The sequence below is a fragment of the Haliotis asinina genome, chromosome 15, assembly GCF_037392515.1.
Source record: "Haliotis asinina isolate JCU_RB_2024 chromosome 15, JCU_Hal_asi_v2, whole genome shotgun sequence".
In the NCBI taxonomy this organism is placed as follows: Eukaryota; Metazoa; Mollusca; class Gastropoda; order Lepetellida; family Haliotidae; genus Haliotis; species Haliotis asinina.
In genome coordinates this window covers 9677618-9704949 of record NC_090294.1, presented here as the reverse complement: position 1 = coordinate 9704949, position 27332 = coordinate 9677618, and the positions used below count along the sequence as shown (strand labels likewise).

Here is a 27332-nt window from a genome sequence, read left to right as displayed (position 1 = left end):
TAGGTGCGTGGTTTCATTGTGAAAATGTCATTTAGCAACAGTAATTAATGGATTACAAGACCAATAGCGTAGCTCGTGATCTAATGGCACATGAATGACAATGGGGTGCAATATTCAGTATTCCATCACCAATGCAGATCCGACTAGGAGATTTTACAACTTTCTGGGCAGCACATGTTGTGCGGTCACCTTAGCAGTGGCGCAGGCCCGAACCGGACATTGTACTGAGTAGGTGGGTCTTCTGACTTCATTAGGGATCCGACGCCATTCCTCTTCCACGGCAGCAGCCAAAGCGTTCCTCGTCAATGGCTGATATTGGCGTTTTCGAATGCGAACGTCCCCAGTCTGTCCCAAAAGTGCTCCACTGGAGTTAGAGTCTTGAAAAGCTGGAACCTGCTTTCGTCACTACAGAGTACTCGTCAGTTTCGCTGGTGCCAATGTGGCACAGTCCTGGTCCCTTTCAGTCTGGCACGTCAGGTTTGGCACATTAACGTCATGCCCTTCAAAGGTCAATAGGTACGGAGACACTAATGGCAAAGCTGTCTGGTCACAGTCTCTCTGCTAACTTGATGTCCAAGGCTGTTAACGCTTGATGACGCCATGGTTCCTTAGCTTAAACACACGTAAACACGTTCTTCTTGTTGGGTAGTGACCTTCTTGGGTAGTCTGCCACTCTATAGCGTGTGTGTAGTTTTAACAGTCTGTCATAGACGTGAGACAGGTCTGGAGATAATGGATTTGCAGCATCCCATGGTCCTTGCCACATGTTCTTGTGCTGTAGTACACCGATAGCTCTTTCCCTCTGTTCTGCTGTTAAAGAGGGCGTGTTTCTGGTTGGCAATCGATTAACATGATGTAATGGAATAAACCTGGTCAGCTTTTATACACTTATTTGACAGGAGAGGTTTGAGCACCTTTTCCATTTTACGCGTGTAAATTCGTTTTTTTTCACAGAATAGGAAATGCAAGTGTTCATTGAAAACAGACATGTTGTGTTCAAGATATGTCTTTTAGCTATTTCCAAAGAGATTGACAATTATTTTTACAACTTACAATGAATTATATATTAGTGGCGTTTCTTTTTGGACACTAGTTTACTTATTCACTAAGTATATCAAACGAAATGCGCAAAATATTGAAGGGATTATCCATGATGTGGGAAACACCCATGAGCACGTGAAACTATATTAATTCATCAAAGGAATTCCCATACGTTTTCCAATGGGATGCGTCAAAAATAGGTGCAGGACCTATTTTCATCGCATCGCATTGCATCGCATCGCATCGCATCGCATCGGAACGCATCAATGCGCAACGCATCGGAACGCATTCAGAATTCGGATGTCATGATGAAATTTGGTTTGGTTTTATGCCGCTTTTAGCAATATTACAGCAATATCATGACGGGGACTCCAGAAATATGGGCTTCACACATGGTATCCATGTGGCGAATCGAACCGGTTTTTGGCGTGAGGAGGAAACGCTTTATCCGCTAAGCTACCCCACCGCTCGCATGAGTTGTGCCATAAAAACTGTATTTGACATGCACAAGAATGTGATAGTGTCTTTATTAAACAGAATAGTAAATATCAACAAGAAAAACGTTTTAAAAGAGTAAGACATAAAGAAGAAAAGGCGCCAGAAGCTGCAGTTACGTGTAGTGTAATATACTTCTGTTAAAATTTCAATAGGAGATACATTTGTAACTTTGTCTTTTATGGTCTATATTCCCTTTATATGATTACTTTCCACAGAAAGAGGCGAGACATGAATCTAGCAGGATGCCTGTTCTTCGGGCATATTAATCTGTATCAGAACTCCCAAGAGGGCGACGTCTTCAGTGCTGCAATCGGGTATCTTCGACACAGTTGTTAGGATGCAGGTGGGTATGCTGAAAAAAATACGTTTGAAAGTCTAAATGTTGTCGTAAGGGGTGTAAATTTCAGATTCAAAACGTAATGATAGAAAAACAAAGACTACTCTTTAACAATTGCCTCTCGCGACGAAATCTTGTGTTTTCCACGGGGTTTCTATGATTTCGTTGTTATCACACTATTTGTTTATGACACATATTGGTTTTCATCATAAAACTGCTTGCTCAAACACGACAACCGTTGATTAAGAATCGACAAACTCCCTGATAACCAGCTCCAACTGGAATAGAATCAGGAGTGATTTCCGACATGCCATTCAAACCACATTTATTGGCAATTGCTAGTACAGACTGATTCTTTTCGGGGTATATAAAATGATTAGAGTATTATATCTTTGGTAAACATTACGGGAGGCAATTTCTAATCGCGAAAAAATAGTGCGTGCCAAAAGTCAGGTTACCGGTAACGGAATATTTAAACATCCCATGCTAATTATTTCTTCTCCCAATTCAAGAATTCATGTCTTCGAACCAAACTGGCATTCTAACTGCAATCCTATCGTCTTCACCATCCGAAACCTCCCAAGTTTTGCGTACTATCAAACAAGATGTATTAGGTGCTTATGGACGAACTGTTGTGTGATGGGATGTAGCGGTATGATATCAATAACACCCTTTATATCAATGCATACTGCTAGATACTGTGAAATGATATAAATTATTTACCACACATTATTCGAAGAGCCAAGGCACTCAAAGAACGTTGTGTTGAGGTCCATGTTAATCCAGCAATCCTCGCCCGCTACAAATCCTGAAGGTGAGGAAGATGAAATATTTGGAGAAATTATCGACGGATTGTTTGCGAGTGTCTATCATAATTTACCCATCCCTTCAATATAATTTGTATAATAAACATGACAATGCCCAGAGAGAATATGTGTTGAGATCCAAATCAAACTGACAGTAAACGTACCTATGATTAAGCACATTAATTCATAACGTAGTATGACCAGTGTCGTACCGTTTCCCTTTACTTGAAAGAAGAGTGAATTTGCATATTTATTTCCAGCAAAAAATTCACAAGCACCTCTATGCTGAATATCCCTTAACACAAAGGTAACGGAATCACAGACAAGAGTTCTCTTTCGTCAAAGAGGGATTAGAACACTGTATGTTTTATGATGTTTATCAGATTTCATACGTCATACCTGGACTGTTCTGGCAAATGAAATCCCAAGTCATCTGAGAGTTGCGTATGACATTGTATAAGCCGTCGTCCTCACAGTGACTGACCGAGGAGATGCAGTTCCAGTTTTCCTCCCGGAGGGCTGACCTTACATAAACTTTCACGAATACAGTGAGGGAAGAAAAGAGCTAGCAGAACTCAATTCATATAAAGGTACACAATTAAATATAGAAGGTAACGCATTTACCTGAACACTAATCATGTTACACGAAAACTAATAGGTAACATTCACCTATACACCATTCATTGTAATGGAACATTGTTAGATTACGAAATGCCCCTTATAAATTAGACGAGAACTGATTTGCAAAGGGATTTAAAAGACGTGCAGTAAACTTTATTCACTGATGCCAATGACCTATATTGTGAAGTAACAAGTCTGTTTGTAATATAATAATATATAATTACTATAATATAATATATGTTTATAATACCATTTCTACGCATTTATGATATATCCACCATTCCGGGAAGCATTTTTCTTCAAATTTGCTTCCATCCACATTTATAACAAAATTCTTCTATTTCTAAAAAGATAGAGTATCTCATTCAACTACTTATCATTTAAAGAACCATATAAACTTCCAAAGTATTAAGCATTCTTTCCTGACACAGTCAATATCTGGGATACTTCACCCTCAGACAGTACAAGCGCTCCACCCCTTGGCGAATTGAAAAACAGATTAGAGAAGACAGCGTTATGGAAACAAATAATTTGATTCTGTCGAATCATTCAACCCCCACCCCCACCCCCACCCCCTCCCTCCGATTTGGTTGCAGCGATTTCAACGCCAACAAATCTAATACATGTATAGGTGACACGTCATGTGTAAGTATAACTATCATACAGTCATTCTTTCATTGCCTGATCCGATTATGACTTGATCACGCAAGATTTGTATGAATTTGTGAAGGGGTTTAATTCAAAATGTGTTCTTTAGGGTCATTCTAGCTCAAAAGTGGAAACAAATATGGAAATCAGTACAGTTTCATAATTTTATCATGTAGATTTCCTCCTTTTGTAAAATAATAAGATATGACCCCATAATTTCGCAAAGATGCAAATAATAGGAAAATAATTACATAATTGTGTCATAGACCTTTTAAAATACTTCCGTAATTTTGTTTGATATATAGCTATACTTGCTATATTGTTTACACCTGCCAACTACACAAAAGTGATTATTTTATGGTGTCACCAAAAAGGTATTTTCTTCTCTCTATGTTGTGAGAGCTTGTACAACGATCCTCATTTCTTGTATTTCGAAAAAAAACATGTTTAAACAACCTCAATAACACCAGTTACAAAGATACATCGGATGTATCTGTTACTAGTTTAACTACAAGTTCATTCATAAATAGGGTAAGTAAGAACGGGTCAACATACATCTTTGTGCAACACCACGTGAAGTATTGAAAGTATTGTTCTCGACTGATCATTTTGAATGGTAATCATACACACCGGTACGTCACTGAATGTTTACTTACTCGCACGGTACAGTGAGCCTCCCATCAACAACAAGGCCTTCGAAACCATTTGTGTCACCTAGAGGGCTGAGGTTTTCCAGACATGGGTTGAGCTGTGTATGGCACATTTCAAAACTTGTCCAGTTTACCATGTTCTCCCCACTATTCTGCCGGCGCTGTGTCTCATGTCCATCATTAGGAAATAGAGCTAAAGACAGAAGCATACTTTAGCATTTCAGTTGAAACATGTTTTAATAAGGTTTCAGGTCATTACGCCTCGCAACTTTAGTTTGGCATTATGTTTACCCACTGTTTTCTTGAGATACGTTTCGAAGCTTCAAGAGAAGCCGTCATTGTATTGACATAAAGAAGTTTGTCTGAAAGGAATATCTAAATTCATAGAAAACGATGAACAAAAACTTCTCAACATGTACTCACCAAATGAGAAACATATTGCTGGAAAATAAAGAAGAAATCCGACTCGTCCAAACATCCTCAGCGACTTGTTCCCAGGAAAAACTGGTGTGGCACAAACGTGAAACATATACTGCTGATGCTATTGGCCATAATTAGCAACAATAATAGTATATTAGGGCGTGACCTTGACAGATGCACTGTTTCGTTTGGTTGTTATCCGCAATTACAGTTTTGAAGGTCAACACCTCCGAACCATGAGAATTAGGTCTGTCGGAATGACTGCAAATGTGCCAGCGGTTCATTTTCTGCATCATCTAAGTCCTGGCCTTTGTATTAAAGAGAATCACAAATGATGAAAATAAAATCTGAAAGTAAAATTTCTTATGTCAATGTCAAAAAAACTATTGACGAATCAGACATCACCTCCGTTGACTGTCACACATTGAAGTGCCTCGTTTTGCATAAATGTACTCTACAGCATGTCAGACTGACTTGACTTGGGTCATGTGCAATGCAAATGGACCTCTAGATATTAAGTTGACTCCATCCTCATAGGACAGGCAGCAGAACAGTTCCTCGTCACACCCCAGTCAACGATCGCCAATTGAACCACCTTCACTCAACTGCCGACTGTAATGCAATGGATTTGCAGAGGACTCAGCGGTGACTTTAATGAGATACAATTGTTGAAACCGGATTTTAAACCTGCGTTATGTCTACAAACCTTATGTCCATAAAAGACAAATCTAAAAAAATACAGATAAGTTTCATCTACGACAGTATAGTGATTATCACTCATTTTCTCCTCTCCAGGCGAGCGAGAAAGCATGGAGACAGCACAGGTTAATGAATGCATAATTTTCTCGTCACATGTTCACGTGCTTTCGAACACCTGGCTGTGCCTTTTCCTGCATTCCTCCCTCGTAATAAACAGTGAACTGTGTCAATATTTTAATGATAGTTTGTTAAACAACTGTTTTATTTTAAGGAAACATATTCTGCAAAACGCTGACAGATTTGGTGTGATCTTCTGATTATGATCAGCGTTTCACTGAGTATGTTATGCTTATTAGTTTTCGAGTTAGATTGCAATTCATCGGTCCGCTTTTGAGCCACACGGACTATATATATCGGACTATATATGTGTCTGCCAACACATAGAGACCCAGATCTATTTTGAATGGTACTCCCAGCATAGCTGTCAATGAGACCATGTTCTTGGGTCTGGTGTTCGACTCTCATTTAACTTTTCTTCCGCATGTTCAAATATCTGAAGGCACTGAATTTGCTGACAGTCGTTTGTAATTCTAATTGGTTAGGGGATCAAACTGACCCCTTTCTCATAAATAGATCACTGGTGCAGTCAAAACATGATTATGGCACCATCGTATATGGAAAGACAACCTGCAAGTACTTGATTCTGTTTACAACTTAAGGCCTAAGACTTTGTCTTGGGTTGTTCAGAACTTCCCGTCTCAGTTCTTTTCCTCTTTGACAGTTTATTATGTCACATGTCGACCTAACATTAACTACATTTTAAAAAACCCAGAAACTAATGATTTACAGTATAAACAGAATATAATCAATTAAAAGTAAATAGTGTAATTAGAAATCCTTCTTTACAGATGGGTCCATGGATGGTGGTGCAGTAGCTTGTGCCACTGTCATTGCATCCTAAACAATATCTTCTCGATTACCTGATAATAACTCTATAGCCACAGCAGAAGCAAATGGAATTTTAACAGCCTTAAAGTGAATTAATATACACCCTAGATGTAAACAATACATAATCTTTTCAGATTATTTTTCTTGTCTTCAGGCTAATTAAAAATCTCTCTTGCAAACATCCACTTTTAACTGAAATTCTTGAATTATTAAGTGACTTTGCTACTGGCAAATACGACATCGTCATTTGTTGGTTATAAAGTCACGCTGGTTACACAATGGTCGATTTACCTCCTATGGCGGCACTCAACACATCTCTTACACCACTTCTTCTTGAGTAGTCAGATTATAAAGTCACCAATAGATCTCATGTCCCTGGTCTGATGCCCAAGAAGTGGGACACCCAAGTAATCAATACATTATATCAAATAATGCCTGTTATTGGTTACACCTACATGGGCCGACAGTCCAGATGTCGCATTGGCCACACTAGATACACACATGAATATCTTCTAAAGGGTGATGGTCCTCTGCTTGTGTTCTGCTTGACTGTGTAGATTTGTTTTCATCACATTTCAGAGTTAAAACGGCCTAAGACCTTTTAATAGAGTAACGTATCATTTCATTATTGAGTTGAGAAATAGACTTGTTCCAAATGTCTGCAATATGTTTTGTAAACAGATATTTTTATATTAGTGGGTGTATCCTAAAAGGGGGTTAAAGTACTGTAAACGCATTGTCCCCCTCCGAGGGTACGTAAGTACTCAAACCATCACAGCATATTTCAATCAACCAGAGTTTGAATTTTGTAACGTAGCATTTGTGTTATTTCAAAATTATGGTTTTACTTTCGTACAATCGCCAGCGGTTGAAGGGATGGTGTAAATCCAACTAGAGCCCATGTAGGTAACAAAGGCACCGTCCCCATGGTCCCTAGTATAGTGATCTGCCTTCAGTTGTTGACCATCTATCTCAACTTTTTAAATACTGTATTGTGCTAATTTAAAATTCACAGCAATGCTAGTTCTAGACAACAGTGCTAGTTTTATTTATTGACAGTGTGATATTCTAGTCAGTTTTACTGTCCTTCGATGGCAGGTTTTCATAATTTACATGTATTTAAAATCTAATCTAAAGTTGTTTTAGTCACGATATGGCTGAAGTATTGCCAATGTGACTGAAGAGTTTTTCTTACTCAGTCACTCATGATCAGATGAGATGAATTTATTTTTAGTCCCCTGTTCTTTCCATCGTACCTGGAAACTTTCACTATAAATGTACTATTCAGATGCAATTTCAAGGACGCTTCTGTTGTATAAGTTTACAATGATTATTTATCCTTTTCTGCATGCAGGCCATCAGACGTTAACTGCATTCGGCATTTTGCCCTACCTTTTTGATACAGTAAATTATGATGAATTCTAATATCTTATTTGACTCATATTTGCAAATTTCAAAGGTGTGGTCGGGTGTTGTTTGTGTTATCGTCATTGAATTAGCAGATGAGAAAGTGAGCTTTTGTCATCCGTTCAGCACATGTAGCAAAAAGCATAAGTTCTCTGATATCTACCATGGCTACTACTTAGCCATGGTTGTTTTGGTCTGTGTCCCTTGCACTGACGGCTACAAACTGCCTGTGCGCAGAGATCGATGTGTCCTTTCTTCTGTCAGAAACCAATAACTGAGGGTTCCAAAGAGATGCACAGATCAGCTGTACAAGCATAAGAATATATTTGGTCAAAATAGAGAACCAAACTCAAAACGATTTGCCTATAAATGCTCGCTCTCGCTCTCTTGCTAACTGTATTGTTTTGAAGTGGAATTCTGATGATGCGTCGAGTGCTGTGACCGACCAATTCTACACATTCACGCACCACAGATTTTTAATAATTTCTTCTTGTTGTCAAATATTAGTATTCGTAGCTTGTAAGTTCTTGTTTAGTGCCTTTCCCCAATGGCGAATAGTAGCCTTTTCTTATGTATCTAATGAGTGTTTAGGGACAAACAGGATCTGACGATCCATACCCAACACCTGATGACATCCACACATGGCAGCACATGACACTATAAAAGATGCGATTTCTTTCTTTTGATTATTCAAAGTAGAAGGAGCCCTTACACTTGGTCTGACCAAGAATGTGAATACATGACGTATGATACACATTTTATGGATAACGATTTCTCTCTTTACACAACTTATCAGAGCTAAGTCCTGCTCCTTCATCGGGTCTTAAGAATAAACAGAAGTTGTCACCCATACAATGCGTTATGTATTCATTTTTGTTCAACTTCAAAATTCATTTCAAGCCCCTCACCATATAATTTTGCATGAAAATGACATAATAAATTATGAAAATTCTTAATTACAACGGTTGTGAGGGCACGACGCAGTTATTTCATTGCTTATTCTAAACCATATACGCCAAATCTCGTTTCTATTTTTAATCCGTACGCGTGGTATCTGCATAAGGGAAGTAACTCGTCTGGGGAAGTAACTGGGGAAATTCGTCTGCGTCGATGAGTTGAGAATATCTGACTGACCGAATAAGCGAGGTTCCACTTAGTGTACATATTTAATATCGAAAACATTGACGCATTCAGTTAGAACAAATATTCACTCACTCATACATCCAAAATCTAGGATAAATGCCTGCATTACTTCAAGCATTCATCATCACGCTGTCTCCACGTGGTAGTTACTTGACCAAACTCACTCGCTTCTCTCTTGACATTTTTTTCGGCCACAACTACTTCGTTAACTCACCTGAAAGCTAATGTTAAAGCTGACACGTTACGACTAAACAGCTAGATTTGACATTACAAGGGTGTTACAATGCCTTTATTAAACAGATTTAGTAAACACCACTACAAACAGCACGGTGTAAGAACATTGTAATTACAGTAAATTACACTCGTATTATAATTTTGTTTTGAGTATAATGTAACTGTTTCAAATAAACCCCGAAATTCGTGATTATATCTTTTTGAAAAATATCAATAATGAAAGTCAGATCGTGGAATGCACAGTGTAGTTCGCGGAGTTTCAACAAAGTTGATTTCCTGGCCGTTCCCTTTTCAACGTGGAGATTCCATGCCTTCTCCTTTGCTCAAAAAAGTAGGCGAGAACTGAATTTAGCATGATGCCTGCATTCCCCCTAAACCAGTAGATGCCAGGCGCCGCACAAGGAAGGAGTCTTCAACCGAGCAATCAGGGATCTTCTCCACACTTCCTTGGAGGCAGGTAGGTATGCTAATAAACATAAAGGTTAGATAGGAAAAATCTGCAATCAGTGGATGGTACAGAGGAACCGTAGATATTAAGAATATGTAAACAATGCCTTTCAAACCAAATAATGCCAGTATCACCCTAAAGGTGATTCTCGTGTGGTCCGTCAAGAATAATTTTGGCACTCTGGGTTTAGTGATTTCATTCGCCTGCGTAATATTTGAATCAGCTCTTATGAACTGCCATGATCTCTCGATCTGTCAGTCTGTCATGAAAGTACAAGGCACTTAACGAAGGAATAAATAACTTGGGTAGCAAACTCAAACCATGGCTGTTGTTTCTAGTTTGGTAAACGGATTCTGTTACGAGGGTGTGTTTTTTGTTATTTGCATAATCATTGGTTAGGTGACAGTTATTATGGGTCACATTTCGCATCATATTTGTCGAATGGCAATAGTATTTCAGTCTCACGGTTTTTTATAGCACTCCAGAGTTGCCTTCCTTGACTTGTTGTGAATCGTGCTGACTTCCGGCTATCGAGAAAGTTCTAAGTGAATGGCGACACAGACACGTTTTGCTTGAGTGTTCGAGACATTGTGTCAGTATATATAGACTGGGTGTTGTGTTGACTGTCACACACGGACCTACACCCGGAGTTATACTGGAGTTGTGTGCCTCTACCTATCAACGTCTGTTTGTAAACATCATCTATATTCAAGGCTGACACTTCACGCCTGACTGCTCTCTCACTGGAAACACGCTCCATTTAGTATATCGGGTCTCACTGTTATACCAAGATTCTGGTGAGCTGATATTTCGTATTTGTAACCCACTACCTTAGACTTGTGACTGAAATGCATTGTACTAGAAATCTCTATTGTGATTCATTGTAACTTGCTCACTGTTTGCTCAATATATTACTGAATATTACACACTTGTCTGTGTTATATTTTTTGCTGGTTCAAAGGGAATATCTTACACCTTTTGTCACGGCAATATATTAACCATTCAAATAGTTTATATCTGATAATTATCAAATACTCAGGTGATGTCAAATCACCAAACACATGAGTGTCAAAAGTTAAGTGCCTCGTCACTAAATAACTAATTGTGACATGTTAAAAATTTCTACTTCCAGTTCATATCTTATATATCCATTGCTATTCTAACGCAGAATGTGTCATTTTGGTCGTTTCCCTCATCCTAAACCTCGAAACAACCACGCGTTAACGTTTTGTGTATAACCGAAATGTATTAGGTGCGTATTGACGAGCTGTTCAGTGATGAAAATAATCAAATAGTGTAACGGCATAATGGCATGATCATATCAATATTATCCATACAATACATGCAGGTACATAGTATGAGATAACGTAAATTATTTACCAGTGATAATTCGAAGAAACGCACTTAATGATGGCTGGCTCGAACCCTGAGCTTCTCCAGCAACCCTGTCCTGCTACAAATGCTGAAAGTGACGAAGATATAATGAATGGACACAGTTATCGACGGATTCTACCATAGTCTTACATCCCTTTACTATAATTAGCGAACTAAACGTGATAACAGCCTGTGAGAATACCTATTGAGCATATCATCTGCTGAATCATCGTCAAACGGAAAGGAAACGTACCAGTGATTAAGCCCATGAATTACTTGTAGGGGGACAGACAATATATTGACAATGTTATTTTTCTGACCAGTTTCCCATTAGTAAATATAGCTAGTGCCGTTTTGTTTCCTCCCCTTAAAGAAGGCAGAGAGAGCATAACCAGTGCGAGCTCAATTTCACATGACACCCAAGGAAAGCGATTTAAAAGCAACCCTCTGCACTCGATATCACTTGACACCAAGGCACATTAAAATTTATAGAACAATAGCTGCATAATCACGTTATAAAAGAAGAGTTCTCTTTCGTAAAAGAGAAGTTAATACATTATATGTTTTATGATGTTAATCAAATTCCATGTGCCATACCTAGGCTGTTCTTGCAAACGAAATCCCATACCACCTGTGAGCGTCGTACGTGTGTGTATGTGACGTCGTCCCTACACTGACTGACTGAGTCAATGCAGTTCCAATTTTCCTCACTGATGTTTGACCTTACACAATAAAAAGTGAGTGAGTGAGTGAGTGAGCATTATTCCATGACACAGGATAACACATTTAAGAACATAATACTTTGTTTACCTAAAATTATTATATCATGACACATGACTCGTACCACATAAAGATTATTACACAAACAACTGTACCATACAATTTGTACGAAACGAATGTGAAATTGTGTATTGCCCTAGCAAGAGAGAGGCAAGTGTTCAGGTTTTTAATGATGTCACAGACGGTGAAATGAAGAAAGAACGGTTGCTCGAGTTAAGTGACATCGTGTAGTGCACATATGATATGTGTGATGGTGGTCATGTTTCACTATATGGGAAATAATACCTCATATTACATGTAACTATTCACTATTAACGGTTTGTTTCTGTACATGTGTAACGGGAGTTGAACAACCGAGTGGGAAACACGTTATGCCAAGGCGCGGGTTTGAATCCAGCGTCTGCTGCCATTAAATATGTTGCTGAAAACTTACTTCAGCAAACCTCCCTCACTGGTGTAGTGTGTATTGTATGTGGATACTATCAGATATCCTTCATAAACAACTTACCATACAAAACGCACAGCACAATACAAAAATGTGAAGTTTCAATGTTTGATATTGATATTGAGTGGAAGACTCACTAGGAACCAATCGGAATCGAGTTGCTTAATGCAGTCTAAGATCAAGTACTATAAATATGAAGCTATATTTCTTTATTATGTCTTGGAGGCCACATTATCCTCCTTACAATTTTGTTAGCCTACAAACTGTTTGCTTGGGTAGAATGCACACACGGATTTTTGAACACGTATTCAAAACAATTGTACATTTTCTCAATTTACTACAACGAATATACTTCCATTCTGTTTCACTCTGGGCTTTTTCGTTTGATATAAAAAGCAAGACTTCCAAAGGAAAAATATTAGCATGAGTGCAGTTAATAACAACTGGGGTGTCAGACGTTACATTTCTTAACAGATTTAATTCTAATGATGATGTATTTTGGACAAACTAAGATAGAAGTGGTCATACGTGTTACACATTTATACACGTGGAACTTTCTTAGCTTTCCTTTTGTTACGAAAGTGTTTTCTGTAATTTGTATTGTTATTGATTAAGTGATAGTTATTATTGGGTCACAATGTTTAGAGTTTTGAGTGATAGTTATTATGAGTCACATTTCGTATCACGGCAATAGCATTTCAGCGGCACACCTTTTAAGGTGGCGCTTTAGAATTGCCTCCCCTTTGACGCTCTTCTGCATATGAATATGTGTTCTTAGCTGTTGGTAAACACAGGCCGATCGTGACAGCTTCGATACTTCGCTGGAATGCTCAAGAATCAGTGACTGTGTATATATAAGGCTGGTTGGCACATACACGACACACGCGGACTACTCTTTTAATAACTGGAGTACATCATTCACCAACCCACTGCTTGCTTCTTCGTCAAGGCCTGACCTATATGACCCATTATTTTAGATCTGACACAGTTGCATTGTATTAGAAACCTCTATTATGAATCTTTGTATCTTGCTCTTGTCTGCTCAGTACATTTTATTGAATGTTTTAGACTTGTGAGTGTTATACCTTTTGTCATAGCAAATTATTACCCGTAACCCTTTCCCCACTTTCAAATTATGCCACAGAATGTGGGATATTTTGCAAGCTTCTACTGAAAAAGTTTTCAAAGTGCATCGATAATATTGCGTCATTAACTCGAATTTGCGTGAACTGTATCGGGTTACATAGCATGAGCTGCTTATTTCCTGGAACCAGTTTTGTAATTTTAAGTTCACACATGTTTGTTTGAACAGATCTGCAAAGGGTCAATACTGGTACTCCTAAACCAAAAAACGGATTCATTGTAGTCTATTTTGCACAAAATAAGAAACGCGTTTAAACGAGAACAGGATTTCATGCGGAAAGTTTACGTATGCTAAGATATCTACAAAAGAAAGTGTTCTGAACTTAATCCATGGATACGTGCAACTTTATGTGCAACTCTAAACCTCAGTACTGAACAGCAATAGTATAAATCCTCTGGCAACTGTTTAAAAAGACATCTTCTAATAATCTGTAATGTGAAGTGACAGACGTGTTTTTGGATTTATTATACCATTTCTAAGCTTTTTGTTATGAGATACCAAATAGCAATGCTATTATTAGTCTAATCTTTTATCATGTATATTCAATGGCAACAGTATTTTAGCGGCACGCCCTTTTGAGATAGCGCGCATTATTTGACTTGTGGTTTATCTTGTCCGGCTAGTGAGTTCTAAGTGAATGGCGACACAGCCACGCTTGCTCGAACGTTTCCGAAACGTTGACATTTTTTAAGGACATAGAGTTGCACCAGACAAATCATAATTCATTTGTTTAACCGTTTCAATATGAGAGGCCAGAAATGTGATCTACCCAGAAGTGGACGTCTCAAGTCAATACCCTCAAGAGGATCGCTATATGCGGGTTTTTCTCTTACGCAACCGGATGTTGGCGATGACGTCATCACCAGCCACATCATTGGGTAATTGTGTGAGCCGATTTACAGTGACAAGAAAACTTGGTGCTGCTGGCATATGGGCCACTGCGTGGTTTGGCCCTGAATTTCCAGCATTGTAGAATCCGTAAGTAGTGGTCATCACTACGTCGCTGTTTATTGGTACAATGGCATTTTGCTGATGAAACGCGAGCAGTGTGCTTCAACGTAATTTTCCGTTTCATCTAAAAGTTTTGTTATTTTTATCTTATTAGAAGGAACACAACCTGTGTACTTTTTTTTGCTCGTCAGTTTAGAATATGTTTCAGAGTGTGGCGGGTTACATTACGTCGTCCAAATATTACATTACGTCGTCTATTGGAATAAAGTGTGGTGAGTATTGAATCATTTCATTTTGTTGTGATTAATGCGAAACGTATCTACATGTGATGCTTATGTACATGTACTTTGAACGATGATTATATTGTGAATTTGTTGTGATAATCATTCGTAACCCATTCTGTTATTGACTGATCATGTAAGACATTATCCTGTTACTGCTGTTTAAAAAACTCCTTCGGTGTTGTTTTGTGTGGGAGTTGGTATTGTCAACCTCTTGTCACGCGAGCTGAATCGACAGAATTTGCGTTTTAATACAACGATAAGTCATACAACTAAGAGCATACTTACGCGCATGGTACAGCGAGCCTCCCATCAACAACGAGGCCTTGCAAACCATCTATGCCTTGTAGAGGGCGGAGGTTATCCAGACAGGGCCTGAGCTGCTCGAAGCATAAGTTACCTCCTTGAACACTTGTCTCGTTTACCATGTTCTCCTCACTATTCTGCCGGCGCTGTGTCTTATGTCCATCATTGGGAAACAGAGCTAGAGATAGAAATATACTTTACCATTTCAATTGAAACCTGTCCTAATAATGAGGCTTCAGGTCATTACTTCTCTCAACGTTTCTTTTGCATGATGTTCACAAGGTGTAAGAGATACCTTTCAAAGCTTTGAAGTGAGTCCGTCATTGACCACATTACTGTCTGAAAGCAGTGTGTTAAGCCAGGAATATGAAGTTAGAAACGGATTCGGGATTTGGGATTCGGGATTCGAATCCCGAATCTGAATATCTTTTTCAGATTTGGCATTCGAATCCCGAATCTGAATTTCTGTATGTATGTATGTATGTATGTATGTATGTATGTATGTATGTATGTATGTATGTATGTATGTATGTATGTATGTATGTATGTATCTATGTATGTATCTATGTATGTATCTATGTATCTGAGTGTGTATCTGTGTATGTGTGTATCATGTATCTATGTATGTATGTATCATGTATGTATCTATGTATCTATGTGTGCGTCTCTGCAGGTATCTACGTATCAATCTATGTATCTATGTATGTATCTCTCTATCTATCTGTGTATCTATGCATGTATCTATGTATCTATTTATCTATATATCTGTCTATGTATCTATGCATCTATGTATGGATCTATGTATGTATATCTTTATGTATGTATCTATGTATGTATGTGTCGATGTATCTATGTATGTATCTAAATATCTATATATTTATGTATGTATCTATGTACGTATTTATGTATGTATCTCTGTATCTATGTATGTATATATGTATCATGTATGTATCTGTATATCTATGTATGTATTATGTATCAATGTATCTATGTATCTATCTATGTATCTATGTATCTATTTATCTATGTATCCATTTACGTATCTATATATCTCTATGTATCTATGTAGCTATGTATGTATCTTTGTATATATCTATGTATGTATCTATGCATCTATCTGTGTATCCATGTATCTATGTATGTATCTATGTTTCTATGAATATTTTATTTTCAGATTCGGGATTAAAATCTTAAAAACATGACCACCCAAACCTACATTTTTCCATATTTTAGTCTAAACTTTGACTTTTCTTCATATTCGGGTTTCGGCATTTGAATCCCGAATCTGAATATTTTGTTCACATTCACAGATATGGCCAACAGTGTTAAATAGGGGAAACTAAACGACCTTCCGTGTAATACCATTTTTATTAAACGAGTTAATGATTTGGTATCAAACGAGCGAAAGCTTTCGTCAAGCAAGGTCTAGTAAAATCGCGACATCAACATTAGCATTGAACCATTTTGACGTCATACGTCAAGCGGTATTACGCTAGTGTAATATTGAAGTGAAAATATTACACTGCAGTATCCTCAACGGGATATAGTAATAATATACATTATCTCACTCCTTCTAAGGTACTAGGGGGCGCTAGTAAACCTGGGTTTTGTGAAAACATGAACACCCAAACTAATATTTTTCCATATTTCAGCCTCAACTTTGACTTTTCTTCATTTTCGGGTTTCGGCATTTTAATCCCGAATCTGAATATTTTTTTCAGATTCGGGATTCAAATTCCGAATCGCAATATTTTGTTCAGATTCGGAGTTATGAACGACATTGTCAATATACATTATCTCACCCCTTCTAAGGTACTAGGGGCCGCTAGCAAACCTGGGTATCGTAAAAACATGACCACCCAAACCTACATTTTTCCATATTTCAGCCTCAACTTTGACTTTTCTTCATATTCGGGTTTCGACATTTGAATCCCGAATCTGAATATTTTTTTCACATTCGGGATTCGAATCCCGAATCCCAAATCCCAAATCCGTTTCTAACTTCACGCTCCTTGTAAAGCCTGTTGACCTCAGATTGTGGTCAGTCAGTGCATACACTGGGAAAAAAATGAACACAGGAATCTGAAAATTATCAACAAAGTACTTACCAAACGAAAAGCATATTGCTGGCAAATATAGAAAGAAAACGACTCGTCCAAACATCGTGAACAACATATTCACATTGAATGACCAGTGTGGCTCAAACATGAAGCGTATATACAGCGGATACAGCTGACAGTAATTGCTACAATCCACCAAATATATTGGCGATTTAGATTCTGCAAAAACGTGACCGCTCTGTCACATGTGTCTGCAATTACATGTTTGAGGTCAACATCACAACTTGAAAACATCCGCAGACATGGGTATGGGTGTTTTGCTGCTAAATGGGATAAAGGTCGAGTGTAGGAAGCGATCATTGCTTTCTGAAAAGCCAAACTTCTGACACAGAACAAGGAATCGGACTGGACGACTTAAGAAATCATTGCAGCAAATCGCAAGAATCAACTGATTGTGATCGAAAACAGGGATGACAGTGACAGTCTTTACGCATAGACTGGAGATTTGTGCATTGAGGTGAAAAAGAGATTTATTAAGTGTGTGTATGGGCGGATCCGGGGTGGGATGGGTCCAAATTAATGAATCTGCCCATGTGTATACATGTAGGTGCAGACTGAAGGTGTATGCAATGTGTATGCAATAGGGATGAGATGTGTCTGTGTGTGTGCGTGCGCGTGTGCGTGTGCGTGTGCCTGTGTGTGTGTGTATGGGGGAGCGTGTGCGTGCGCATGAGTGTGTCTGATGAACGTATCCTGTCATGTCCCTCTCAATTAAGTGTCTCATATTCTTAGCCAAAACTGAGATGATTGCCTCTGAATGTCAACCTTCATATTAACAGGGTTCGGTCTCAGCAGCATATATATCGTCACCCTATCACAGTTTAAAGTTACACCAAGCCAATTAGTCATTCATTATACTGACATAATCTACTAACTCAGAACATTGCAGTTCGAATTATTTTAACTAACTACCAAACATGATAGGCCTGATGTGGACATCAAAGATCCTGTAAGTGCAGCGATTGACAATTTGGTGTTGTGTAACCTCAAACATAAAATTTCGTATTTTGCAATCATGTTTTTTTAATCACCCCATTTCTTCCAAAACAATGAATTGATTTTTTCTCCTGTAATAATACAGAACTGTTATAAAACGCCGGAAACCGCTGTGCAGTGTTACTTTCGTTAAGCATACATTAAAATCAATGGTTTCTGATTCTGAGCCCATAGCCAGTGACGAGTTCTTCTCCAAAGAGGCAAACGCATCACAGTGTCATCACTTTGAGCTTTTCTTCTTCATCAGTCTCACTTCCGAATACATAATGCCTTTTTGAAAAATGGTCAAACTACGTTGAAGTAAATTTGTAAGGGACAAACATAGCGAATTTTGTTAGGGACGCAATCGGGATTCGAACCCACACTCTCACGCTCCAACTCAGTCATCGGTTGAACCCACTTATCCATGAATGCTTACACACAAAAGAAAACTGTATTCTCGATCACTTCGTTCTTGTACCCCTCCGATAAGTTTAACCTAACACGGCTCCTATGAGCCAATGTTATCAGCGCACAATGCATTCAGAAAGTGGTTACATGCTACTAATGTATTAACTATGACGAAACATCCTGAAAAAAAGTCGGCGTATTAGACGTAATAAGTAATTCTATGATTATCCTAATTACCTTATTTTCAACATGTATAATGCCGACATCCGGACTATATTGCCATGTTAAAAACTTAAGAGATGGCAAACTACAAGCACATCCTGTACTCGTAGCAGATGTTATCAGTATTTTATCAATTTATCTAGCTATAATTTGTCAATTAAACACATAAAAGTAGGAAAGTCATCCTGTTTTCCACACTTACTTACTTGTCATCTGTCAAGTCAAATAGATCTACATTGCATTTATGGTTCACAATTAAGTGAAACCGACCTAATTAAAAAAATAGATAAATGTGCTGTAACGCAGAGACCCATCACATGTTGCTCTCATTCTCACACTATGCCATTATCTGGATACACGTACAACATAAACCTTTACTGCCTATGCATCGGTCACGACGGAAAGGAATTAAACATAGAATGAGTCAGTTACAATTTAATGTAACATCGGTACTATCTCAGCCATGTCAAACAATTTATGCAATGGAGATTAAAACAGTCTGGAGATAAAAACAGTCTGAAGAGTGAAACCCGCCAACGATGGACAGTACATGTTATATACTGTTCACAAATGTAGGGGTTATTGAAGTTGCAATCAGTGGCTACACCATAGGAATGTATACTCCTCTGATTACTTTAGAGATGTTTGAGGACAATCACTGGGCCACCCTCCCATGATGCACGTTGATCTCGGGGTGTTCTGGGGTTAGGTGACACCCGTGAAAGGCCACCTCCTCGTGGGGGGGCGCTGGGTAACGCCGAGAGCCGTTCATCCCCGTTGTGGACCCGGGGGGATATTTGGTCCACCAACCCGTTTGCCGTGGGTTGCGGCCCTGTGTCGGTGGAGGAAGGGATCCTGGTGGTTGAGGGCAACAGGTGCCTGCAACCGTGTACCTATTGCTCAACACTTTGGCCCTGACTTCACCTAGACGGGAGGTAGAACTGGCCCGGTTCTACCAATCGGCTGGTCATGTCATGCCCTGTGCATGGTCAACATCAAATGTGGATTATGTATATCTTTGTATCTTTTCCATGACATATTTTTGTGATACTCTCACGACTGAAAATTGTTACTATGCCTCGGGTCCTATGCCAGAAGGCGGTGGCTCATGAGCCAATCTGGCAATACTGACCTCCGGGTTCTATGTGTCTTCAGGTAATAGCCATGGGCGGAACCAGCCTGACTTTTCTTCTGTTTGACAATTTAGCTACCTGTGTTTGTACTGCTAGAGTATAACAACCCTGTAACCCTGGTGGTTTGGAGTCGGTTTCCACTTCGACACCGTCCTTGTTGACACTCCATGGTGGGTGGGAAGCAGGGTTGTCGAATATCCCTTTCTTCATTATGGCTACCCCCAATCTAACTGGTTTTCGATCAAAATCCGAACGGCGACATGTTGAAACAGATGGTTTATCATCTTCTGATGATGATTCTACTGCAGTCAGTAGTGAATCCTGGCCACGCTTTTTAGTTGTGGGCGGAATTGATGGACACTCCTTGAAACTTAACCCCTTTGCCATATCAAAAGACAATATGTGGTGAAGTGAGAAATGTAACATGTCTCAGAACAGGTTCTCTGTTAGTTGAATGTGCAAAGAGACAGCAATCTGTTAATTTGCTCGCAGCTCGTCAGTTTGCGAATACTGGGATTACTGTTTCAGTTAATAAAACTCTTAATTCGTGCAGAGGCATCATACGTGATCGAGCAAAATGTCTTGCTGACATGTCAGAATTGCTTCTGAACTGAAGTCGCAGGGTGTCACCTCTGTCAAGAGATTCACTAGGAAAATAGGTGATGATATCACTGGGACGCATACATACCTGTTTACTTTCTGTCTCACGTCCTTACCAAAATCAATAAAACCTGGATATTTTAACATTGAAGTGGAAGTGTATAGTCCTAATCCGCTTCGATGTTTCAAATGTCAACAGTTTGGACATGGAGCTAAGTCATGTCACAGCTCCCCAGTTTGCTCCCGTTTGTAGTGGAAAATATGAAAATGTCAACTGCACAAATGAAATCAAATGTGGTAACCATATGTCATTTTCCAAATCATGTCCAGCATATGAAAGACAAGCACAAATTTTGAAATTGAAGCACACCAACAATATATCCTTCAATGAAGCAAAGGAACTTTTACCAGTTACAAATCACCTGTCGTCTGCAAAAACGTACGCAGTAGCTGTTTCTACTCTTTATCTAAAGGTTGATCAGGACTGTCAAACTGCGATCACTTGAGTCTCAGACGACCAAACTGTTTTGTACCGTGTTTCTGGTGCCAGACATGGTGCTGCCACTCAGACAGAGACTGAAGCTGACCATATGCTTCCAGCAATGTCTCCCACACCATTAACCACCACTACTGTAATGAGGCGAGAGAGTTATTCCCCTTGGACATCTCTCGGGTGGCTGAGGCCGGGTTGCGCGGACGAATGCATGTTCTGCTTGAGTTGGTATTAAATCATAATGAAGAGTACTTACGTGTCTGGTTGATTCACAAGTGGTACAGTATCCTTTTACCTAAAATGGCGTGGTGGCAGCGAGAAACGACTCACGTCTAACGAAGCAGGCGTCTCATTGGTCTGTGTTACTTGTGTGTCACTGAACGTGGTTGACAGGTCAGGCGGTAGCGCGCCTGGATAACGCGTGAAACTACTCTTTCATTATGGCGAATGCTCAGCGGGCACCGAAACAGTGGTGTCTTACCAAGGCAGAGACAGTGACTTCGTTTGAAAGTTGGAGGCAAAACCTCTTGTATACTTTATCACTTGACGCGCACTTCGCTCCATTTCTCATCGACGGGGCTACATGACTGAAATAGACGGGGACAACTCCGCTCAGAGGCATGACAAACGATGGTGATGATGTCCAGCAAGCCCAAAGGCGAACTGCACAACAAAAGGTAAGCAGTTTAGAACTAATGCTTGGACAAATTGCCAATTTCTGCCCTATCATCTCGAGAAATACTACGTCAAGAACTCTACGTCCATAGGCTGTATATGGCACGCCATACGCCTTCACTTTGGTTTTCAAGCCACTGGTGGCCATTTCCTCGATTTCACAGGCATTAAGTTCGAGCCCAACGAGAGACCTGAAGATTTATATCAGAGACTCATGGCCTTTGTGGAGGACAATTTACTTCGTCGTGACGGTGGTATCACCCACCACGGCACTGCACTGGACGAGGATGAGGAGCTCTCACCATCATTGGAAAACTTTGTGGTGCTTACTTGGCTTAGACTAATCCACGTTGACCTGCCAAAGTTGGTTAAACAACGTTATGGTACAGACCTGCGCTCACGTACTGTTGCCTCACTGAAACCAGAAATCTCTCAGGCTCTTGACTCACTATTGGATGAAATTCTCACTGCAGAGGATGCTAAGGTAATGAGAGCTACCACAAACCAAAAGCGCTCTTCACCCTTCTCAGTTCTTAAACCAACTACACGACCAATGCGAAAGGTCAGCAAATCGTGTCCATTATGCAAAGCTGCTGGTCGTGGGGACCATGGTCACTTTCTCAGCGAATGCAAGTTCCTTCCAGATCACGATCGCAGGTACATGCTTAAGGCCAGGCGAACAGTAAATATCCTTGATGACTCAGAAGAGGCTTGCTACTCGATCCTGACTACTCACGGGACAGTTTGGATGCTGAGGAACCCCCTGCAGATTCTCTCTCAACACTTCGAGTTCAGGTTCGACAATCTCCACACATGGACACCTTCTGTGGTCACATGACTGCTCGTGTGATAATAGATAGTGGAGCCACCGGAAACCTGATCCGCCTCTCCATGGCGACTTATCTTGGTGCTGTTATCAAAAAGAGCTCCCAGTCAGCTCATCAGGCGGTTGGTTCATCTCCCTTTAAGGTTGTTGGAGAGACAAGCATACTTCTATGCCGTGACAACAAGGAATTCAGTTTCAATGGTCTTGTGGTGGAGAACCTTGATGTGGATATTCTTGCGGGAATACCATTTATGGAGGCCAACGATATAGCTATACGTCCTGCAAAGAGGCAGATCATGATGGCACGATCTACACGTATGGCTCAGGAAACCCATCAGACAAGCATACTGTTAGAAGAGCCTGTGTGCTCAGGGCCCCGAACAAACCTGCTACCATATGGCCTGGGGAGTTTATCGAGATCCCTGTTCCAGACAGTTATTCCTCATCAGATGAGATGTTTGCCATTGAACCCGACTTGATACCCGCTCTGGAGCATCTACTGTGTCACCAACATGGCCGGAACCAGATGTCCTTTCTAGTATCTCAGGCAAACTACGGATTCCTAATCTGACAGATACGCCACAAACGCTCAAGAAGCATGAGCACTTTTGTCAGATACGTCCAGTATTCATTCCAGAAGTTTCCGTTACCGACCTTGCGGAGGTATCTGAACAGACACCCAGTGCACCCACTCAAACTAAGGAAGAGAATTTCTCCAGTCCAGTCCGTATAGACCCAGACAACATCCTACCAGTGGCCACTAGATCACAATTCGCATCACTTCTCACAGAATTCGACAAGGTTTTTGACCCACTCATTGAGAGGTATAATGGAGCATCAGGACCATTTGAAGCCTTTGTTAACATGGGTCCGGTACAACCTCCTCAACGAAAAGGCAGAGTTCCACAGTATTCAAGAGACAAACTCTCTGAACTTCAACAGAAGTTTAATGAACTAGAGGACATGGGGGTGTTCGTTCGACCAGAGGATGTCGGCGTTCATGTGGAATATGTCAATCCCTCCTTCTTGGTCAAGAAGTCAAGTGGTGGTTACAGACTGGTGACTGCATTCTCCGATGTTGGCCGATACAGTAAGCCACAACCCGCACTCATGCCGAATGTGGACTCAACTCTCCGACAAATTGCCAAATGCCGGTATCTGATATCCACTGACTTAACGAATGCCTTTTACCAGATTCCACTAGCCAAGGAATCCATGAAGTACTGTGAAGTAGTAACTCCATTTCGGGGTGTTAGGGTGTATGCTAGATCAGCCATGGGAATGCCAGGATCAGAGACAGCTTTAGAAGAGCTTATATGCCGTGTGTTAGGAGATCTACTGGAAGAAGGGATTGTTGCCAAACTTGCTGACGACCTTTATTGTGGAGGTGATACACCTGAGGACCTTCTGTTCAGTTGGCGCCGCGTGCTTGAGGTACTCAAGCTCAACAACATACGACTGACTCCTCACAAGACGGTCATTTCGCCCACATTAGGTTGGCACTGGCACCAGGGTTCCATCAGAGCAAGCCCTCATCGCATTTCCACTCTAGCGTCATGTCCACCTCCAGTAACAGTGCATGGACTACGATCGTTTATTGGTGCCTACAAGGTCCTGTCTCGTGTGATACCTGGTTGTTCTACCCTTCTTGCCCCACTTGATGATGCAGCTGCCGGACACCAATCAAAGGATAGGTTACTATGGACTGACCAGCTACTTGCAGCTTTTAAGACGGCACTGGAAGGCTTATCCTCAAACAGGTCAATAGTTCTCCCATGTCCTGAGGATCAATTATGGATAGTCACTGACGGTGCAGTCAGGAAGCCAGGAATCGGCGCTACTCTGTACATTACTCGTGATCAATCACTGCACATAGCCGGTTTCTTCAGTGCCATGCTCCGCAGGCAACAGGTTGCCTGGCTACCCTGTGAGATAGAAGCATGTCCATTGCCGTTGCCACCAAGCACTTCAGTCCTTTCATCATCCAATCTAAACTGAAAGCATGTATCCTGACCGACAGCAGACCCTGTGTGTTGGCTTTTGAGAAATTATGTAGAGGAGAGTTTTCCGCTAGTCCACGTGTATCCACCTTCTTGTCAACAGTCAGTCGGTACCAGGCCACAGTTCAACGCCTTGCCGGCTTGGCCAATGCCCCATCAGATTTTGCACCAGATTGTATCGATCCATCTTGCCAGATCTGCTCCTTTATTGAGCGCACCGAGAACTCCATTTCTGACATCTTGAATGGCACTAGTCGACTTCCCTTTACCAGCAGACCAGCTTGGCGCTCCCTTCAGGAGGAGTGTTCTGATCTTAGACGGATTCATGCTCATCTTCTCCAAGGTACAAGACCCTCGAAAAAGTTGACAGATATCAAAGATGTCAAGCGATACTTGAATGCAGCCACTATCTCCAATGATGGCTTACTTGTGGTCCGAAGGACGGACCCACTCCGTCAAACACGGGAGTGTATTGTCGTTCCGAGACAGGTTCTAGATGGACTTATCACTGCTTTGCATTTTCAGTTGGATCATCCATCAGCTCATCAGCTCAAGCAAGTATGTCACAGATACTTCTTCGCTCTAGATTTGGACAAATCAATTGAGAATGTCACGAAATCATGCCATCAGTGTGCCTGTTTGAGGAAGACACCACACGTTGTGGTAGGTCAAAGCACCAGTGATCCTCCTGAAAGTGTTGGTTTGACATTTGCATCAGATGTCATGCGACGTGAACCTCAGTTCATTCTTGTCCTCCGGGAGTGCGTGACATCCTACACTGCGGCTTGCATTATTGAAGATGAAAGCAGCTTAACCCTTTGCGACGCTTTGATACGCCTTTGCATCGAATTCCGTCCTCTTGATGGTCCCCATGCTGTTATTCGCACTGATCCTGCCCCAGGTTTCAAGAGTCTTGAGAATAATGAGGTACGTCAGCACCACAGATTGTCACTAGAAATAGGCAGAGCTAAAAACAGAGACAAGAACCCTGTTGCTGAGAAGGCAATACAAGAGTTGGAGGACGAGCTTTTACGTCAAGGTCCCCTACGTGGCCCCACCACTGCGACTACTCTTGCCATTGCGGTAGCTCGTTTAAACTCACGCATTCGCTCTCGTGGTTTATCATCTCGCGAGATGTGGACATAAAGAGATCAGTTTACTCTCTGTCAGTTACCTATGTCTGACAAACAGCTGATTATGGACCAGTATGTTAGCCGTACGTCAAATCACACTCACAGTGAGAAATCAAAAGCTCCTAAGGGTCATCGTCCTGTCATTGACCAGATTGAGATCGGTGACTTGGTATACCTGCAGAATGATCGTAACAAAACATGTGCAAGATCTCGTTATCTAGTAGTTGCCAGGGATGGCATATGGTGCAACATTCGCAAGTTTACAGGATCTCAGCTACGCAACAATTCATACAGAGTAAAGCTGTCAGAGTGCTACAAGGTGCCATCTTGTGTGGAGACTTCTCAGGACAAACTCACATATGACGACGCATCAGACAATGAAGACCAACCTGACCAACCTCTTCACCTACCTTGTACCAAACAGATTCCTCTTGAAATTCTTACTCCACCTATACAACAGCCAGGATATCAGGAGCCCAACAGTGTTCAGCAACCTGGCTTCACTCACATATCAGAGGAAGATGTGCCTTTTTTTTACTCTGACACTCCATCAGAGGTAGTTCCCAGCCAACGAACAAGGCCCTCTCGTGAACATAGACGGCCATGTCGTTTTAATGACTATGTTCTGGACTTTTGAATTTTATACTTTTCAGTTTTGTTCCACATGACATTCAAGGGGCGCAGTCATGTCCATTGTTCGCTATGGTCTGAGAACCATCGGTGGTGTACTAATTTTCATGTAGGTTTTTTGTGTTTGTATCATTATAGTTACAAGCTCGTCATGTGCTATACACACACATCACTTCGCGCTGTATTACTTTTATAGTTTATGCGACTTAAGCCTCAAAGAAATATAGAAAAAGACTGTCACGCCAATGCAGGTTTGCTTGGCAGTGTAATGAGGCAAGAGAGTTATTCCCCTTGGACATCTCTCGGGTGGCTGAGGCCGGGTTGCGCGGACGAGTGCATGTTCTGCTTGAGTTGGTATTAAATCATAATGAAGAGTACTTACGTGTCCTGTTGATTCACAAGTGGTACAGTATCCTTTTACCTAAACTGGCGCTAGTAAACTAACACTTGATGCTTTTACAGATGTTGCAGATCCTATAGAATGTTTCTCTGCTGAACTTCTCAAAATAGCTGAAGATTGTATTCCAAAGTCCTCTCCAAATGCTCACATACCTAAACCATGGTTTACAGCTGATTGCAAACAGGCTAGGAAGGCACGGAAGAAGGCTGAACATTATTTCCGTCGCCATCCCATGGTCCGTAACTTAAATAAATATGAATATAAATGTTAAAGCCCGGCGTATTTTTAAACAAAATAAACGCAAGTCTTGGCAAAATTATGTGTCAAGGATAACTTCACGAACGCCAATGTCAAAAGTTTGGAACATGATCCAGAAAATTAAAGGTAAGGGGACCAAATCAAGCATCCACCATCTAAAACTACACGACACTACATGGAAGCACGATATTTTAAAAGATATTCATGACTTTGGATTGCGAGGCCGTGTGCCTCAATTTATATCCGAATTTTTAGCTGACGGGCAATTTCAGGTC

General features: G+C 40.5%; 2 protein-coding genes and 1 pseudogene across 2 annotated transcripts; 1 reads left to right on the top strand and 2 right to left on the bottom strand.

The window, feature by feature from the left end:
- Nucleotides 1–1550: 1550 nt before the first annotated feature.
- LOC137265876 (uncharacterized) lies at nucleotides 1551–5112 on the bottom strand. The gene is made up of 5 exons (XM_067801337.1): nucleotides 5025–5112; nucleotides 4608–4794; nucleotides 3082–3206; nucleotides 2600–2684; nucleotides 1551–1891 (listed from the first exon to the last, which is right to left on the bottom strand). Exons 1-5 carry the CDS (start codon nucleotides 5077–5079, stop codon nucleotides 1774–1776), a joined length of 570 nt encoding a protein of 189 aa, XP_067657438.1. The 5' UTR covers nucleotides 5080–5112; the 3' UTR covers nucleotides 1551–1773.
- Nucleotides 5113–9492: 4380 nt separating this feature from the next.
- LOC137265264 (uncharacterized) lies at nucleotides 9493–17419 on the bottom strand. Its single transcript, XM_067800618.1, has 5 exons — nucleotides 17290–17419; nucleotides 15164–15359; nucleotides 11872–11996; nucleotides 11281–11362; nucleotides 9493–9918 (listed from the first exon to the last, which is right to left on the bottom strand). The coding sequence occupies exons 1-5, from the start codon at nucleotides 17387–17389 to the stop codon at nucleotides 9801–9803; spliced, it is 621 nt and encodes a 206-aa protein (XP_067656719.1). The 5' UTR covers nucleotides 17390–17419; the 3' UTR covers nucleotides 9493–9800.
- Nucleotides 17420–22024: 4605 nt separating this feature from the next.
- On the top strand, nucleotides 22025–26406 carry LOC137266279 (uncharacterized; annotated as a pseudogene).
- Nucleotides 26407–27332: the final 926 nt, after the last annotated feature.

Excerpts from the sequence above, each read along its gene's own strand:
- LOC137265264 (XM_067800618.1), bottom strand. The coding sequence starts at position 17,389 with ATGTTTGAGCCACACTGGTCATTCAATGTGAATATGTTGTTCACGATG. Across the intron at positions 15,360-17,289 it reads AGCAATATGCTTTTCGTTTG|CTCTGTTTCCCAATGATGGA; the intron begins GTAAGTACTTTG and ends TTCTATCTCTAG. Across the intron at positions 11,997-15,163 it reads AGGCTCGCTGTACCATGCGC|GTCAAACATCAGTGAGGAAA; the intron begins GTAAGTATGCTC and ends TTATTGTGTAAG.
- LOC137265876 (XM_067801337.1), bottom strand. The coding sequence starts at position 5,079 with ATGTTTGGACGAGTCGGATTTCTTCTTTATTTTCCAGCAATATGTTTC. Across the intron at positions 3,207-4,607 it reads AGGCTCACTGTACCGTGCGA|GTCAGCCCTCCGGGAGGAAA; the intron begins GTAAGTAAACAT and ends AGTTTATGTAAG. Across the intron at positions 1,892-2,599 it reads GGCTCTTCGAATAATGTGTG|CATACCCACCTGCATCCTAA; the intron begins GTAAATAATTTA and ends TATTTTTTTCAG.